General features: G+C 41.8%; 3 protein-coding genes and 1 pseudogene across 4 annotated transcripts in view; all 4 read right to left on the reverse strand.

Moving 5' to 3' along the window:
* LOC108886664 (zinc-binding protein A33) overlaps positions 1–1,093 on the reverse strand; it is a 30,738-nt gene extending 29,645 nt beyond the window's left edge. Inside the window, exon 1 of the mRNA XM_018681640.2 lies at positions 548–1,093. Within this exon, the coding sequence (XP_018537156.1) occupies positions 548–940 (393 nt within the window). The 5' untranslated portion in view covers positions 941–1,093. The remainder of the gene's footprint in view (positions 1–547) is intronic.
* Positions 1,094–1,251: 158 nt separating this feature from the next.
* Positions 1,252–8,478, reverse strand: rapsn (receptor-associated protein of the synapse, 43kD). Its single transcript, XM_018681618.2, has 8 exons — positions 7,065–8,478; positions 5,951–6,289; positions 5,202–5,360; positions 4,405–4,503; positions 4,171–4,293; positions 3,881–3,934; positions 3,588–3,787; positions 1,252–3,359 (listed from the first exon to the last, which is right to left on the reverse strand). Exons 1-8 carry the CDS (start codon positions 7,287–7,289, stop codon positions 3,287–3,289), a joined length of 1,272 nt encoding a protein of 423 aa, XP_018537134.1. The 5' UTR covers positions 7,290–8,478; the 3' UTR covers positions 1,252–3,286.
* A 70-nt stretch (positions 8,479–8,548) lies between these two features.
* Positions 8,549–13,225, reverse strand: kbtbd4 (kelch repeat and BTB (POZ) domain containing 4). 2 transcript variants are annotated; one of them, XM_051073338.1, is made up of 6 exons: positions 13,100–13,225; positions 12,848–12,938; positions 11,023–11,497; positions 10,804–10,945; positions 10,118–10,224; positions 8,549–10,005 (listed from the first exon to the last, which is right to left on the reverse strand). In XM_051073338.1, the coding sequence occupies exons 3-6, from the start codon at positions 11,482–11,484 to the stop codon at positions 9,145–9,147; spliced, it is 1,572 nt and encodes a 523-aa protein (XP_050929295.1). In that variant the 5' UTR covers positions 11,485–11,497; positions 12,848–12,938; positions 13,100–13,225; the 3' UTR covers positions 8,549–9,144. The 2 variants fall into 2 exon arrangements, with proteins under 2 accessions (XP_050929295.1, XP_018537127.1); XM_018681611.2 differs by lacking the exons at positions 12,848–12,938; positions 13,100–13,225 and adding an exon at positions 12,178–12,283.
* Positions 12,854–14,630, reverse strand: LOC108885616 (nuclear factor 7, brain-like; annotated as a pseudogene).
* Between the last annotated feature and the right edge of the window lie 612 nt (positions 14,631–15,242).

Here is a 15,242-nt window from a genome sequence, read left to right on the forward strand (position 1 = left end):
CAGACCTGATTTCAACCAAACTAGTTGAAACTCTTTGAAGATGTCACCTCTGAATTTTGAGAAATTGTGGTGGACATTTGTCACTATTTTCTGACATTTTTATGCCTCTGTCTGTTCCATCCTATTCTCCTGAATGCGATATCTCAGCAACGCCTTTAGGGAACTTCTAGAAAATTGGCACAAACATTCAGTTGGACTTAAGGATGAACTGATTAGAATTTGGTGGTTAAAGGTCAAAGGTTAAGATTATGGTGACTGCCCTAATTCGAGAATTCACACACTAATTAACTAGACTGGTTGGTGGAGGCATACAACCACAAGGCAGTAATTCTAGTTTAGACTTAATAATGGATTCATTAATTGAGAAAACAACTGCCATTTTACAGAGAAAAAATAATTGTTAGTTGCAGTCATATTAAAACTTCTTTTACACCAAACAATGAAACCACAATAGCTGTAAATCTTTTCTCTCACTGAATCATATGTTTCTTGTGTTGTAGTGAACAGAAATCCCCCAGCTATTTTCCACTTTCTATTTTTACTTTACCTTTTTCTGTTGGGCCGCCTCCTCTACCGGGCAGCACTCATGAACTTTATGCTGTTTTGATGTCTGGCAGACGAGACAGATGGGCTCTTCATCGTTCTGGCAAAAAATCTTCAGCTTCTCATTGTGAAGAAGACAAACCTCCTGATTCCTGCTGGACCGTAGCACTTGATATTCGTCCGCAGCTATCTTTAGTGCCAAATTGATAGGAGGCCTCCCAGGGACAGACACGGCACGACACACTGGACATTCTCGACATCCTTTCCATTCCCAGAATTTCTGTAAACAAACTCTGCAAATATTGTGACCACATTTCAGAAGAACAGGAACGCAATAAATCTCTGAGCACTGAGGACAAAGCAAGTCTTCTTCAGATGGTGAACTTGTTGCTGCCATCAGGTTGAAGTGTTACCCGTAAAGTGAGGTTACAGGAAAACCTCTTTCCTGTTCGTCAGGTGTAGTGACTGCAGGCGGTACCACCCTGAACGGCTGATTGAAACTGCAGTAAATGCTGGCAAACTTGTATGACTGGTTAAAGAGGCATAAGGTATTCCACATATTGTTTGTCAAATCATGGTGACCCACTGACATCTAGCTTTAGTTTGAAAATAAGAAACAAAAATCAATATGTATACATCATGTTTTAAAAAAAAAAAAAAATAGTAAATAGCTGCGCTAAAATTACAAAACACTTAAATTCACTTTCAGTGTACTTTATTTTTCATAATTAAATGTCTCCATAGTAACATGGATTGACTCAATGCATAAATATATTAACAATGCATTTTAGTCAGACTTTAAATCATTTAAATCACGGTTATATCAACATAATGTCTAGAAAAACATAACAATTCTACATGTATTTAAATGTTGTGTTATTACTGCATTAATCCTCTGAGGAGGAGTCAAAAACAGAGGTAGTTTAAACCGTTAAAGATGAGTGGCTGCTGTGTCAGTAAGATCTTCTCTACACCTCAATCGACAATAATTAACAGTGTAGATAATATCTATGCTTTACAAGAGTTTTACGTTGACTGTATGACAGGTAAACAGACAGTTCATTAACATTACTTTGGCTGCAGGGACCTCAAACAAGGACCAACAACTGAGGTCAAGCAGAGATTTGTTCTTACAGTGAGAAACATTAAGTGCTTGTGCAGTAAAGGTAAATTTGTTGGTCTCTCTCTTCTCCTGTTGTCAAGCTACTCACATGATGTAACAGAGAGAGAAAACTACTTTAAAAATTGTATGTATTGAGTGTATGTGAGTTTGTCATGTCTAACTAGTATTTAAATAGTATTTACTGAAATGATTTTGTCCCTGCAGTACCAGGCATTTATTCCATTTTCACCATACAACTGAACATGTTAAAAAGAGTTTTAAAAGAATACTAAGAAGAAATTTAGAAACCCGGTTTTTGAGGTAAACCTACTGTAGATGAAAAATATTGTGAGTAATGATGGTGTGGATTGATGGCTTTTTTTTTCTCCAAATGACAAAATGTTTCAAATAAACTGAACAGATATAGAATGGATATGAATGGTAAAAGCCACTGAATATTAAGAAATACTATAACAAAAAATTATGAAATAATTAAATACACAGTTACATGGATACATAATTTGATGTAATCCAATCCTGTTGCTCGGTGTTGTGAATAAACATGCAACAGTTAACGTGATAGCTCAACTTTTTAGCTTTCACCCTTAAAACCGCTTTGAAATTACAATGCTTTTACAAAGAAATAATCTCAATTTGACGACTGCAATTTTAACAGTTAATTCATATTTACATATGACTACAAATATGAAGGCACTACATTAAAACAGACTGTATGTATCTTCTAAATAATTTGACAAGTGAGCGATTGGTCAAAGAAGATCCTTTCCCAATTGCAACAATATTATGTGGTGTCAGAGTTAAGAGTAAAACATTTCCAGAAAAGGAATTTGTATGAACACAATGTGTGTTGAGCCTGCTCCTTAATCTTTTGTGAAGAAGGAAAAAAAACAGCTGCATGAACCTGTTTTGTAAAGACATACTGGTTTTTGAATGGTTAAGAGATTTTAGTTAGTTTTAGGTTTTACAAAACACCTCAAAAAATCAAGCCATTAACACAAATTAATATGAGAATAGTATGTACATGAATACAATAATAAATATACCAAGTATGAAATCAGTTAAATTCAGAAATGGCTCTGTGTCCTGATTTTGAAAAAATCAGAAAACTGTTGAGAGTAAAGAATGAGCAGATGTGGTGTTGAATTTGAACGACAAACCCTGTGACTAAGTCTACTGAGATATCACTGAAGATCATTTCATCTCACTTTTACTAAAGAGTTCTAATGCACGAAATAGCAAGTACACATTATAAATGCTCTTTGGACAGTACATAATCCTCTCTCTTTAAATTCTGCAGCAAATGGCCAGTCATCAGAGACAATGTAGGGTCTCTTCTTCAGCTTATATTGAAATGTAACTGTCAGTTATACCTCCTCAGTCAGCGTCAGTCGCTCACAGACTGATGTCCATAAATGAAATGGATGCCTTGATCGCGTCCTCAGAGCCGTACTCTGGGACACTCTGGGTTCGGTTCAGCATCCTCTGCATGGGAGCAGTGAATTATTACTCCTCAAACATCTTCAGCACAACCTGAGGCTACCTGCTTCTCTCAGATCAGTCAGGAGCCTGCGAGGCGTCGCGCTGTGTTTGCAGATCCAATGCACAAACACTGTCTCACAATCACACAAATCCAGGCTTCATGGAGGATTTGAAGCATTTAGGACAACCCTTTGTCCCGTTTGTCTGCAGACACCTGAAGGGATAAAACGGCACTGTCAACAGCTTTACCTGTAAATGTGTGTTAAAATAAAGTAATGTGCATATTTCAGTTCATCTGACTGGATTTCTTCTTGAGACCAGATGTGAAAATCTGGGTGATGTAAGCATTAAAATAAAATCACAGTCAACAGTTTGTGTTACCCGTTAAATGTACATGTCAAAAATAATAGAAGGTAAGAAAATGCTGCGCCATAACACCTACTTGAGATGGAAAATGTGGGAACAGGGCAAGGCCTGCAGCTTTTGGTCCCTGTCCCCAATGGACTCTCCACACATGCCACAGTAGAGCTCCAGCTCCTCGACACACTGCAGGAACTTCACCACCTGCTCTCTGAGCTCCTCCTGCTGCCCCCGGCTTCGATAAATCCCCTCACTCAGGCAGTGAACCTTCAGTGTGCACAGCTTAAGATACAGGAAGGAGACTGTCAACATGATACATACTGTAGCATCAGAGATAAAGGCTGCAATTAGAGAACATTAAAGAACGTCAAATACCTTGTTTCCCATTCCATCGGCTAATTCCTGTGCTCGCTGCAAAGAATCAAGAGCCTGGAGGAAGAGTGTATCAGAATTACTACATAAATACTAATAGAGAGCAATTTTTACACCAAAGCTGTACAGAGAGATTTACATACAGTATCAGACTAAAAATCACACCAAATTATCAGGTTTTTTATTTATTTTGTTCTATTGTATTGTTTATTAATGGCTGAACAAACCAGATAGTTGGGTGGTAAGTCAGAGATATGGAACCAGGCTTTCATTAAATTCATAAATACAGGTACCTTGTCAAATTCTTTCTGCAAAAGCCAACATTTTGCGACACCCAGGTAGACATGTGCTTGTCCAAGACGGTTTCCGATCTCAGTCATGATACCCAGTGCAGACTCGTAGCGAGGGAATGCTTTCTGGATGAACCACACAGTCCGAGTGAAAATATGAAAATATAAGTATTAGAGACAAAACATTTGACTTTCAAAAAGTTTTAAAACACATTTGCACAAATGGCGTCACCTTACATCAGTGTCACGCCTGCAGCGGTGTATGTCAGCAAAGTTTAGTAAGCACAGAGCCTGCAGAGGACGGTCACCATGCTGCAGAGCGATCTTCATAGATTCCTGTAGAAGCAGAAGACAGAAGTAATGAAGAAAAATTAAAGAGCAGGCGACAGTCCTTGTCACCAGTGACTCCAACATAATACTAAGATGTAACTGGAAATTAAGGGAAGCTTCGAATTAGATTTATTATTAGCAAGTGTACTCCAGTGTACTACAGCTACATATTTCATTCAGTGATTTTTATTTGCAGTTCTATTATCACTGTATTTTTAAATGTGCCAACAGTGAGAAGTGATGGGGAATGTGAGATGCTGTGGTCTCACCTTTATGACTCCTCTTGTTCTCTGGCATTCTGAACATGACAAAATGTGTAAATTGTTTGGCTAAATGTGTTTGGCAAATGTAATAAATCTGAAATGCATCCTGATGCCTTGTTACTATACTTTTACACTCCCAAGTCATTGACATCAAGTTATTTTTCACCCACGGTACATAATTAGAACAGGGTGAAGACTAAAGCCTCCCTCTTCATTAACACTTTAAACCAGTGCCTCCGTGAGCATATTTTTGTCGAGGTACAACAGAGCAACTGGCGCCTGCACCTGTCAGCGGCAACAACATCTAGTGTATCGGCAGCCAAAGGCATCTCAGGGGACAGCGAGTTGGTGAGGGAAACCAAAACTGTGACATTCTCCATAAGTTATATAAGCTTGTCTCGGAGGGCGGCAATCATGTATTGGGTGGTTATAAAACAATACCTCGCAGCACTCCATGGCGTCTGGCAGGCGCTCCAGTTTCCTGTAGGCTACAGACATGTGATACTGGCTCATGGCCCGATACTTGAGGCTCCAACCTTTGCCGTAGTCATTGACAAGCTCAGCTGCTTTGCAAGGGAAGAACAGGGCTTTCTCATAGTCCTGTTGGCAGATGTGAACAATGAGTAAGATTTCTGATGTCCACTTATTGCCCACAATTTCCCAATTTAAATACTACTGACATGGACTTTATGGTTTGCACTTTTTTTGCTAAGATGATTCAACCTTTGATGCTATTAAAACAATAATTCTTCCCCAGGATCACAGTATCACTAACAAGCACATTATATTTTTTGTTTCATAAAATAATGTGACATATGAGTGCATTCTTCAAACACCACTTCATCACAATCCCATTGAAACCAATCCTCCCTGGGAAGCCAGGGGATTACTCTTACAAATCTCTGATGTCAAGGGTACTACATAAGCCGCCCCCCCCTGCCAGCCAGCCTACTCACTCCACCCTTGTTTTACAATGCCCATGAGCTAACCATTGATGATGTTTGCTTGGATGCTCTGCAGTGTTATCATACCCTGCAAATACACTGGCAACATCAGCACTGATTGCACAATCAAGTCGCACGTGCAGCCCGATGAATGTTTCGCCAAAATAACAGCTGAGAAGTCTGTGACTACGTATTAACAACACAGCAACAACAATCTCAACTGAATAACAGCAGTCTACTGAGTACCTTAAGCTGGACGTATATGTTTCCTAGACTGCAGCAGACTCTGCACTCCAGCATCTTGTCGTCGTTGTTGTGTGCGTAGCGCAGAGCCTTCTCGTAGCTCTCCAGAGCCTTCTGGAAGACGCTGAGGCCCAGGAAGGCGTTGCCCATGCTGAGACACACCTGCCCGTTGAGCTGCAGGCTGACAGTGGTGCCCTGCATGTTCAAACAGGTCTTACAGTATGAGACAGTTTTCTGGAAGTCGCATAGCTTCTCGTTGCTGCGTGCCAAGTTCAGGTAGCCCTCTGTCAGGTAGTCTGGGTCCTCCATTTCTCTGGCTGTGTCGATTTGATCGAGGGCGTACTGAAGGGAGGGAGCGAGAGAGTGGAAGGTGATGGAAAACTTGCAGGCGATTGCAAATGATCATGTGGATAGCTTTAAATTCGAATTAAAACAGAATTAAAGAGAAATAATCTGATAAATTCAAAGACATAAGGCCCCTACTTTATAACGTTCTATGGGTGAGAGAGTGGGTGCTGCTTGAGTAAAGATGATTATGTCAACAAGACACCCCACACTCATGCTCAGGTTGCAGGGCACTTATTTACTCTGCATCGTGTGGAAGCCACAAATTAACCCATGCTTCTCAAGACCACTGTAAATGGAATGAAAGAAAGAAACCTTTGACCTCCTCTCAATCGATAATCACTTGGACGCTGGGGAAATGGTAAAATGCTGTGACAGCATGAATGGAGCAAACACGATGACATATAAAACTGATGAGATATTCAGTGGCATTCACTCATTAGGATTTCAACCTCATTCACTCTCTCTCTCTCTCTCTCTCTCTCTCTCACACACACACACACACACACCCCACTGCTGGTTGCACAACACAAAATATGATCACACAGCATTAAAAATGTGAAAACAATTAATTAATGCCAAGCGATCATAAAGCCTCAGAAGAGGAATATTAATGAACTTTTTAAGATTTCTGATTGATTGATTGAGAATTTCCCAAAAGTGAACATTTAAAGAAATACAAGAGTATAATCATCAATACAGACTGATTATATGTTATTTGGGTAATTAAACTGCATGAAGTTACTGTATGTAGCGTACTGTTGTTTCTTACCTTGAGCATATCTTTATATTTTCCCATCTCTGAGTGAGCTGTGATCAGGCACCCCAACACCCGAAACTTCCCTCCAGGATCTGAGGTTTTCTCCAGCACTTTTGTCCACACATGCAGGGCTTTGTCTGTCTGATTGGACTGATACAACCTCAGGCCCTTCTCTATCTGCTGCTTGGTTTGGTCCTGGCCCATCTCTGGTGCAAGGCGCCTCATAAAAATATTCATTCGTTTAGGCCATGCAATTTCAGTGAGGCAGCAGGAAAGTAGATCCTTGCCATGCACAGTACAACTCCAAAGAAGATCCCTTGAAGATGATCCTCTCAAGAGGTCGGTGCCAGAAGGCCTACCAGATCCCGCTCTCTCAGCTCCGGCTGTGCTGAGATGGAAAGGAAACTGGATCCACCAAAGTAGAACGGCGATGCACCAAGACCATTATCACCAACCGCTTCGTGGAGAGGTGGCGGGCCAGGAAAATATCTTCCCCATTTAACCCTGCAATGATCCCCACTCACCATCAAGTGTTCAAAAATTCTCTCTCAAGATTTCCGTGTGAAAAACACCAAAGAAACACGTTTCCTGGTGGAGTGCTAGCAGCGATATCCCAGAATATCTACTCCCTCCACACCCCAGCAAAAGGAATTCTCAGCACCCTCCACCCCCGTGTCCAACCCCCCTCCACCTTCCTCCTACTGCTGGCGCTACAGCAGATGGCCTTGTCACTCTAGACCATGTGTCCCTTCAGGAATTCTGTCCTGCCCTCAGCAAGCAGTCCCAAGGTCACTACAGCTCCTAGCGATCTGCCTTCACACCAAACCTCACTTGCCTGACCAAACGCCGAACTACGTTTCTGCATCACAACCCTGTGGAGCATTAAAAAAACGCTCATCCACAAATGGATCTGACCAGACTCTCACACTGGGGACTGTGAACTGTGATACGAGGGGGGGGGGGCTATAAACAGCTTAATTTCCCAACATTAAGGGACTGCATGTCAGATGGTGCTTGTAGCAACCGTCAGTTCCTATTGGGAGTTCTTATGGAGGCGCATATGTGCCCCCAGAAACCCCCACCCCTCATCTCGGCGTCAGCAACTGATGCTTAGAATAGTTCACAAAGTCTGACATGTTACTGGGCTTGGGTTTCAGCTGCACAGCCTCCTGCAGCACATCAATGGGATCAAAGTTTTGGCTTCTCTGTAGTAGCTTTCTCTCCTTCAACTCACCCTCCTCCAGCCCCACCCCAAGGACACAAAGAGGCACCTTTACCACCTCCCCATTCACAAGATGCATTGCCAATCCAAAGATAAATACAGTTAGAGGTTATGTCTTTGTTGAGACAAAGCTGCCAATAGCTCTGCTTTGTGTACCATTTCTACATGCAGTACTGTATAATTGCTACAGTGAAAAATCCTAATTCCCTGGTAATAATCACAGAATTAACAGTAAGAGATAGTTAATGCATAAACATAAAAAACCAAACAGTGATAACTTGTAGCTACAGCGATATATTTGACATTTATGTTAATAGCTTGAACATGTACATTGTACATCAAAAAATACAATCTTAAGACAAGAAACTGTGAAAATCTGAAAAGTTAGAAAACATCCTCTGTTTATGCACATTGACTTCAATTATGACATGAGGATATTTGGCCTACATCATCATGATACACTGGTTCACATACAATATACTGAAGGATGTTAAATGTTCAGTAGAAGTTTTTTATGCTGAAGTTGTTCATGCATGTCAGTAAACAAGCAGTGCACAGGAAACAATGTCGATTAGTTCATCACTGGTTACAGCATCACCACAAACATCTTTTTGATGTCTCAGCTAAGGGATCCACAATAAGACACACTGTACCACAAGCAAATGACGCACACCACTGAACTGTTTTTACTGGTCGGGTGGTGGAGTCTGAATGGAATGAGTGACACAGAAACCAGCTGAGTAAATACATTTAGAGAAGGTTTCCTCACTGGATGTCTGAACGCTGAAGTCATAGTGAGTTATCGCAACAGTCTTCCCTGATTCTCCGTGGCGAGTGTGTGGACCACAGCGTGAACATCCAGAGGACAGTTTAGGCCAAAACAAACTGCCAGTTTGTGAGGAGGATTTTTATACCTCTGATGACGGAGACGACGGATGTGGCCGGGTTGAACTTTAATGTGTTTGCATCGCCCTTCTTGCATTTGTCCCTGAAGACGTATATGCAGCCATTACAGCTGGCCACCTTCCACAGCGAAGGGACGCAGCTCCATACCTCAGGGAAGCGCAGGCGGGTGAAGCTCTCCAGCAGGGGATTGTAGCACACCAAGGAGTCTCCTTCTGCCACGATAAAGATCACGTCCATGTGGACAGCGGCGTGCATGCAGCCCGCGAACGGCAGCATGTAAGGTTTTATCTGACACTTCTGGGATGAAGTATCGAAACACTGAATGAGACGGGATGGTTTAGTGAAAAAGTCCATGTCATTCTCCTCCCCCCCAAGCAGGTAGATGGTACCTCCCAGGTTGACGCCAGCTGCCCCGGACACCGCAGTGTCCAGCTGGCTGGTCTCTGTCCACATGTTGTCCTTCACCGTGTAGTAAATGACGGCGTTAGAGAGTGTGTCCTGCAGCGTCTTACCTCCTAGTGAGTAGATAGCGTCCTCAGTAGAGACAGAGACCATGGTGTGGTGGAGGCGGTCTCTGGGCAGTGGGGCGCAGCGCTCCCAGTCCATGGTGTGCATGTTGCACTTCCACATGCGGCGAGGGATGGACCCCCCCACCACGTACAGGTCCCCTCCGTGTTTACAAGCGGCAGTGATCTGGTGGCACAAACTGTTCTGGCCGCTCACGCTGATCGCATCGTCCTCGTCACAGTGAAGTGACACAGCCAGGGAGTGAGTCCTCGTCTCCTCTTTACCGATCAGGTAAATGTGGACGTTCTCACCAATTTCCTGTGGACACAGAAGATAAACATTTATCACACATCACAGATACAAATAATTTAAAAATAAAATGAAAGCAATCTCTTCAAAATATTTCCAGCTCTAGATTAAGAAATGTTACCTTGAGATTTTCTTGGAGGATACAAGAAAACTCCTCTCTCTCCACCTTATTGTGGTTTATCCACGACTCGATTGCCACTGTTGGATTCTGGGAGCTCGGAACACCATCTGACCACAAACACAAGACCTTCTGAATCAAAATCATGGAATCATTTGTTTTGAGTTAACTGGGAGAAAACTTGATGTGAGACACGTAATCCACCACAGCGAGGATTTCTACATTTGTTGTGACTAAATCTGTTACCACTGCATGATAACATAGTCAAGACTTTTTTTTTTCACCTTTATTTTGATAGGACAGTGGACAAGAGACAGGAAACAGGGAGAGAGAGGAGGGGAATGACATGCAATAAAGGTCCGGCTGAACCGGAAGTCGATCCGGGGACCAGCTGCTTAAGCCCATGTGAAACGCGCCCCAACCATTCGGCTACGGGGGCGCCCCAACATAGTCAAGACTTTTAAAATCAATCTGTATTTTGATCTGAATGGAGGATTACCTATCTGAGATTAATTTCAAGACTCTCTCAGATTGCATTTTATATCATACAAAGGTTTTGTGGAAGGAAATAACTTCAAACACATGAAAAAGAAGGGTGTGCTTAGGAAACAGTAATGGTAAATGTATGGGACTTGTGGTAAATGTCCTTAAATATGGAAAACCTCTGGTTTGTCAGCAAACAGTAATACCTTTAATGATGTCCAAGAGCAGACACAGAGGCAGATTGAGAAATTCTTCAGTCTGATGCAGCTGAGCTAAGTGGATTTTAGCACAGTGCTTGGCAGCAGTATACAATTCCTGGTCACTGTGTCTGTCTGCAAGCCACATCACCTGGACAAAAACAGGTAATCAGAAAATGGATGCTACATAATCACTGCTAAGTGGCAGACGCTGTGACAGCGACTCACCTGCAGGCAGCTCTTGACCTCCACTGTCCGTGAGAGGAAGCGGGAGCATTCCTCAAACAGAGCAGTCAGCTGATACATGTCTGCCATCTCATAAGTGTCCTGCAGCTCCTCCACCCTCAGTTTAATCGTGCCGTGGTAGATGTAGTCGATCAGCAGCTGAAAGACAGTGGCGCTGACATCCTTCAGCTCAATGGTGCGGTTGTGGGACTCTTTGAGGTTAGAGGTGAACATGGAGCGGAAGAAACTGCTCTGCGCCGAGAGCACGAGTCGGTGCAGGTGAAACTCTTTGCTGTCCACTGTGATGGTGACGTCGGCAAACAGGCCATCCTCCAGGCACAGGTCCATAATGCTCTTCACCACCCGGCTGGAGTGGGAGCGGTCGGTGAAGGTGTATCCCAAGAAGTAGTTCTCCTCTCCCATAGAGCCCCCAACACTGAGGCCCCCCTCCTCACTGGACTCCATCTTTGCTGCTCACCTGTAAAACCCACCACACAGATTGTCAACCATGTACACTTAGATGAATTTATTAGGTGCACCTTTTTTTTTTTTTAACTTTACAGCTCAAAAGTAAGTTTGTTAGTGATGTTTAATGGGTAAACATTACAACTTTAATGAATCTAGGATATAGAGCACAACTGTTGTATTAGACTGCACCAGTTTTAGCTACTTGTCTTACACACTGGTAACTGAATGTACAACTTAATAATGAGCAACAACACAGAGAAAGCTCTCCAGAAGCTTGGATATATTTTTATAAAATTAACAGATCACACTTTCTGTCTACGTAAGTTAATGTCAGCGATTCATACAGCGAGATACTTTTACAGACAGGATCGAGATCTCTGCCACGTTTTATGATGTCTCCTTTAACATTAGTTTATTTTAAATCTAACATTATAGAAAACAGATTAACTGCAGACGCTGATTCACAAAGTCCTCATGAGTGTTCATGTTTACTGACTGTGTACGCTACGTTATGTTTACGGTTATGAATAGCTAGCTAGCGTTAGCACCCACAGCAGCTAACCGGCTAACGCTCCTTCTCGTGTGAAAATTCAACCGTGATATTGTGGAGGAATAGTTTTTTACTCCGATTGTACCTGAGACACAAGAGTCGTAAAGCGTTAGAAAAGAAAAAATAACAGGTGTGGTTACCTTTATCTTCACTACTTTATCATTCAGGACCACCTGAACTCTTCACCGGAAGTAAATAAACTCGCCTCACTGAAATCAATCGCTGCTACTACCATGTGGAGGAGCGGTGTTACTGCAGGTGCCAATATACTTTATTTAATTACTTGACAAATTACAAAATACTTTTAGCTGCTGTTCATAAATGACATGGTAGCACAGAGCAGATCCTCTCATGTGCTTAGGTCTTTTTGATGTAAATAAGAAGTTCACAAGATATAATTTCAATGTGTTATTTCATATACTTGTCTTACCGAAAGACAAAACAAATCTTGAAACATAATATAAAATAATATTTATCCATTAATAAATTCATTTAAATTAAATTCATTTACATTTAATATTTCAATGTGACAATAACACCTATGGATTCTGTGAGAAATATATTAACATTTTATAACATGTATTTTTCTTCCAGTGTGAGAGCAGTCCTCACCTACTGAATGTGGTAAAAACTGGTAGTATTATGAGGTACAGGACTACAGGTGAAAGATAGCAATTGCTAAAACTTGTTAGAAGGCATCTCTCTCTCTCTAGTGTGCACTGTGCCTGTTTAAATAAATAAATTACAATTACAACATTTAGAATTGTTTTCATTATATGAGTCTTTGTATATGGTCCTGGAGACACCTACTGTTTCAAGTACTTCAGCAGGTTTTTATGTGTCTGTGGACAGATTTTGTCGCCATGGTATCATCACAGCCATGCAAAAGCAAATTGTTAACCTACAAAAGAACAAAAAGGAAATAAAAAAATAGTGAGAACTAAAAGAAAAATAAACATACCTTTGGAATAATGAGGCAGCAGGAGGACAGGAACAGTTTAAGAAGTTAGATTCAATGACTTTTCTCTTTTATATATAAATAACTGTACAAATATAACCAACCTCTTTATCTCTAACTGCTCTGTTCCACAGTGACAGAGACCTTCAGAGGTAAGATCTTCACTGGGAGTTTATCTCAAGTGTCGATGTATGGAAACAGCTTCTCAGTGAAAGTGTGTGTGAAGGTGTGTATGAGTGTGTTAGCGTCAGGATCAGAGAATGACAGCTTCCCTCTGTTCCAGTCCAGTTTCACTCTGATCCTCTGGAGCTTCTTCTGTACTCGGAGGACAGTGAACGGAGCTGATGGTGACCATGCTTTGTACATACCATTGTAGAATCCTACTCTCCATAATCCAGACAGCATGTCTCCCTTCCTCAGGACAGACTCTGCCAACACACCCAGTGTCCAGTGTTTATTGTCTCCAACCTCGATGTCCCAGCTGTGAGTCCCCGAGTTAAAGCCCTCAGAGCCCAGGACGATGCGGCCCATGAACCTCTCTGGATTGTCAGGGAGCTGCTGTTTCTCTCCTCGTCTCACACTGGTCAGATCTTCAGATAGGATGAGTTCTGGACCAGCAATGTTTTGGTCCAGAACCACAGGACTGTAGGAGACCATATCCTTCATCTTGTTCCAGATGTTGAAGGTCAGGTTTCCTAGATGTTTGGCCTCATCCATCAGAACTCCTAACAGCAGCTGTGGATCCTCCAGCAGGGGCCTCAGCTCTCAGCTCCTCCTCTGTGACTCTGACTGTGTCTGAAAGAGCTGCTATCTCTCTGCTCAGAGCCTCCATCTTCTCCTTCATCACCTGACTCTTCCGCTCCTCTTCCTCCCTCAGTGCAACCGGCCTGGCCTCTTCTTCCTCTTGTAGAAACTGGTGAAGCTTCTTAAACTGCTCCTTAACCCACCTCTCTGTGCGTCGGGCCTGGACCTTAATATGTTTTGCTGTTTGATCAAACTTCACTTTAACTTGTTCAAAAACCATCAACTTCTCCTTTAAAGGCCCCAGAGCTTCCTGAAGCTCCTTCTTGTGTTTTCGAGCAAATTCATCGATGGGTCTGAATCTGTGGTTGGTGTGTCTTTCTGTCTTTCTTCTCTGCAGACGAGACACAGTGGCTGCTGATGGTCCAGACAGAAGAGTTTGAGTTTCTCAGAGTGCAGACTGCAGACAGCCCCTGAAGATGTCTGATGTCTCTCTTGTAACAAAGCCTCACACAGGTTCTTTAACACCAGGTTACAGGGTGGATGCTCTCTTGATGATCTCCTATTACAGCTTGGACATTCTTGTGTTTGCTTCTCTCTCCACCAGCTCCTCAGACAGTCTTTACAGAAGCTGTGGCTACATGACAGAATGACAGACCGGACAGCAGAAATCCTCCTCTGATCTGGACGCCATTTAGTCTCTTGAAAACACAACAGAAAACACAAAAGAGAAGTACAGTCAGTTATGCCTGAAATTTACTTTCATTTTGAGCCATGGTTTTTGTCAAACTCACATTCAGTGTGTGGAGAGTCAGCAGTGCTGTAGTTTTCCACTTTGCTCTTCCATAGGTGGACTCGCTCAGAGGAAGTTTGGTATGAGGATGAATCAGTCATTTGTTTTTCAGACTGTGTGTACTTTAGTAGGGAAGCCCTGAGAGTCAAAAAAGGAAGAACAACATACTGTTCCCTAGGCTGCAGTTGAATAGTTTTTTTTCTTTTTATCTCTATGTAATTGATGGTTAAATGTTCCCTTGTAGCATACAGTGTCGAGTTTCCATGTCTTCTAAATAAAGTTGGTTTGAAAAAAGATTATCTAAATCAATCTAAATCTCTTTTCCTGATTCCTTATCAGTTCTCCTTCACATCTTTCCTTAACCTCATGACATTGTTGATCGAGGTCAAGATTTTTTTCACTTAAATGTAGTGGAGATTTTAGGAAAGGGCTACTAAGGAATATTAAGGGCAACCATGGACCATAAAGGGCTGTAGAATGACTATGTTATATTATAAAAATATTTTACATGCAGACTATAGAACCTGAAATAGCTATTCATTATTTTTACAGTCAGTGTATGTAAGTATAGTTTGAATTAATTCATGGATGTTTGTTTATGTTTGTTTTGTATTGTTACTGGATGAATCTATCATTCAAGTAAAGCTGTAAATGTTATTACTTGAACGTTGCACAGTAAAAGGTGAAAAAAAAAGGTTAGTTGTCTCTGCGTC

The sequence above is a fragment of the Lates calcarifer genome, linkage group LG10 (genome assembly GCF_001640805.2).
Source record: "Lates calcarifer isolate ASB-BC8 linkage group LG10, TLL_Latcal_v3, whole genome shotgun sequence".
Taxonomy (NCBI): Eukaryota; Metazoa; Chordata; class Actinopteri; family Centropomidae; genus Lates; species Lates calcarifer.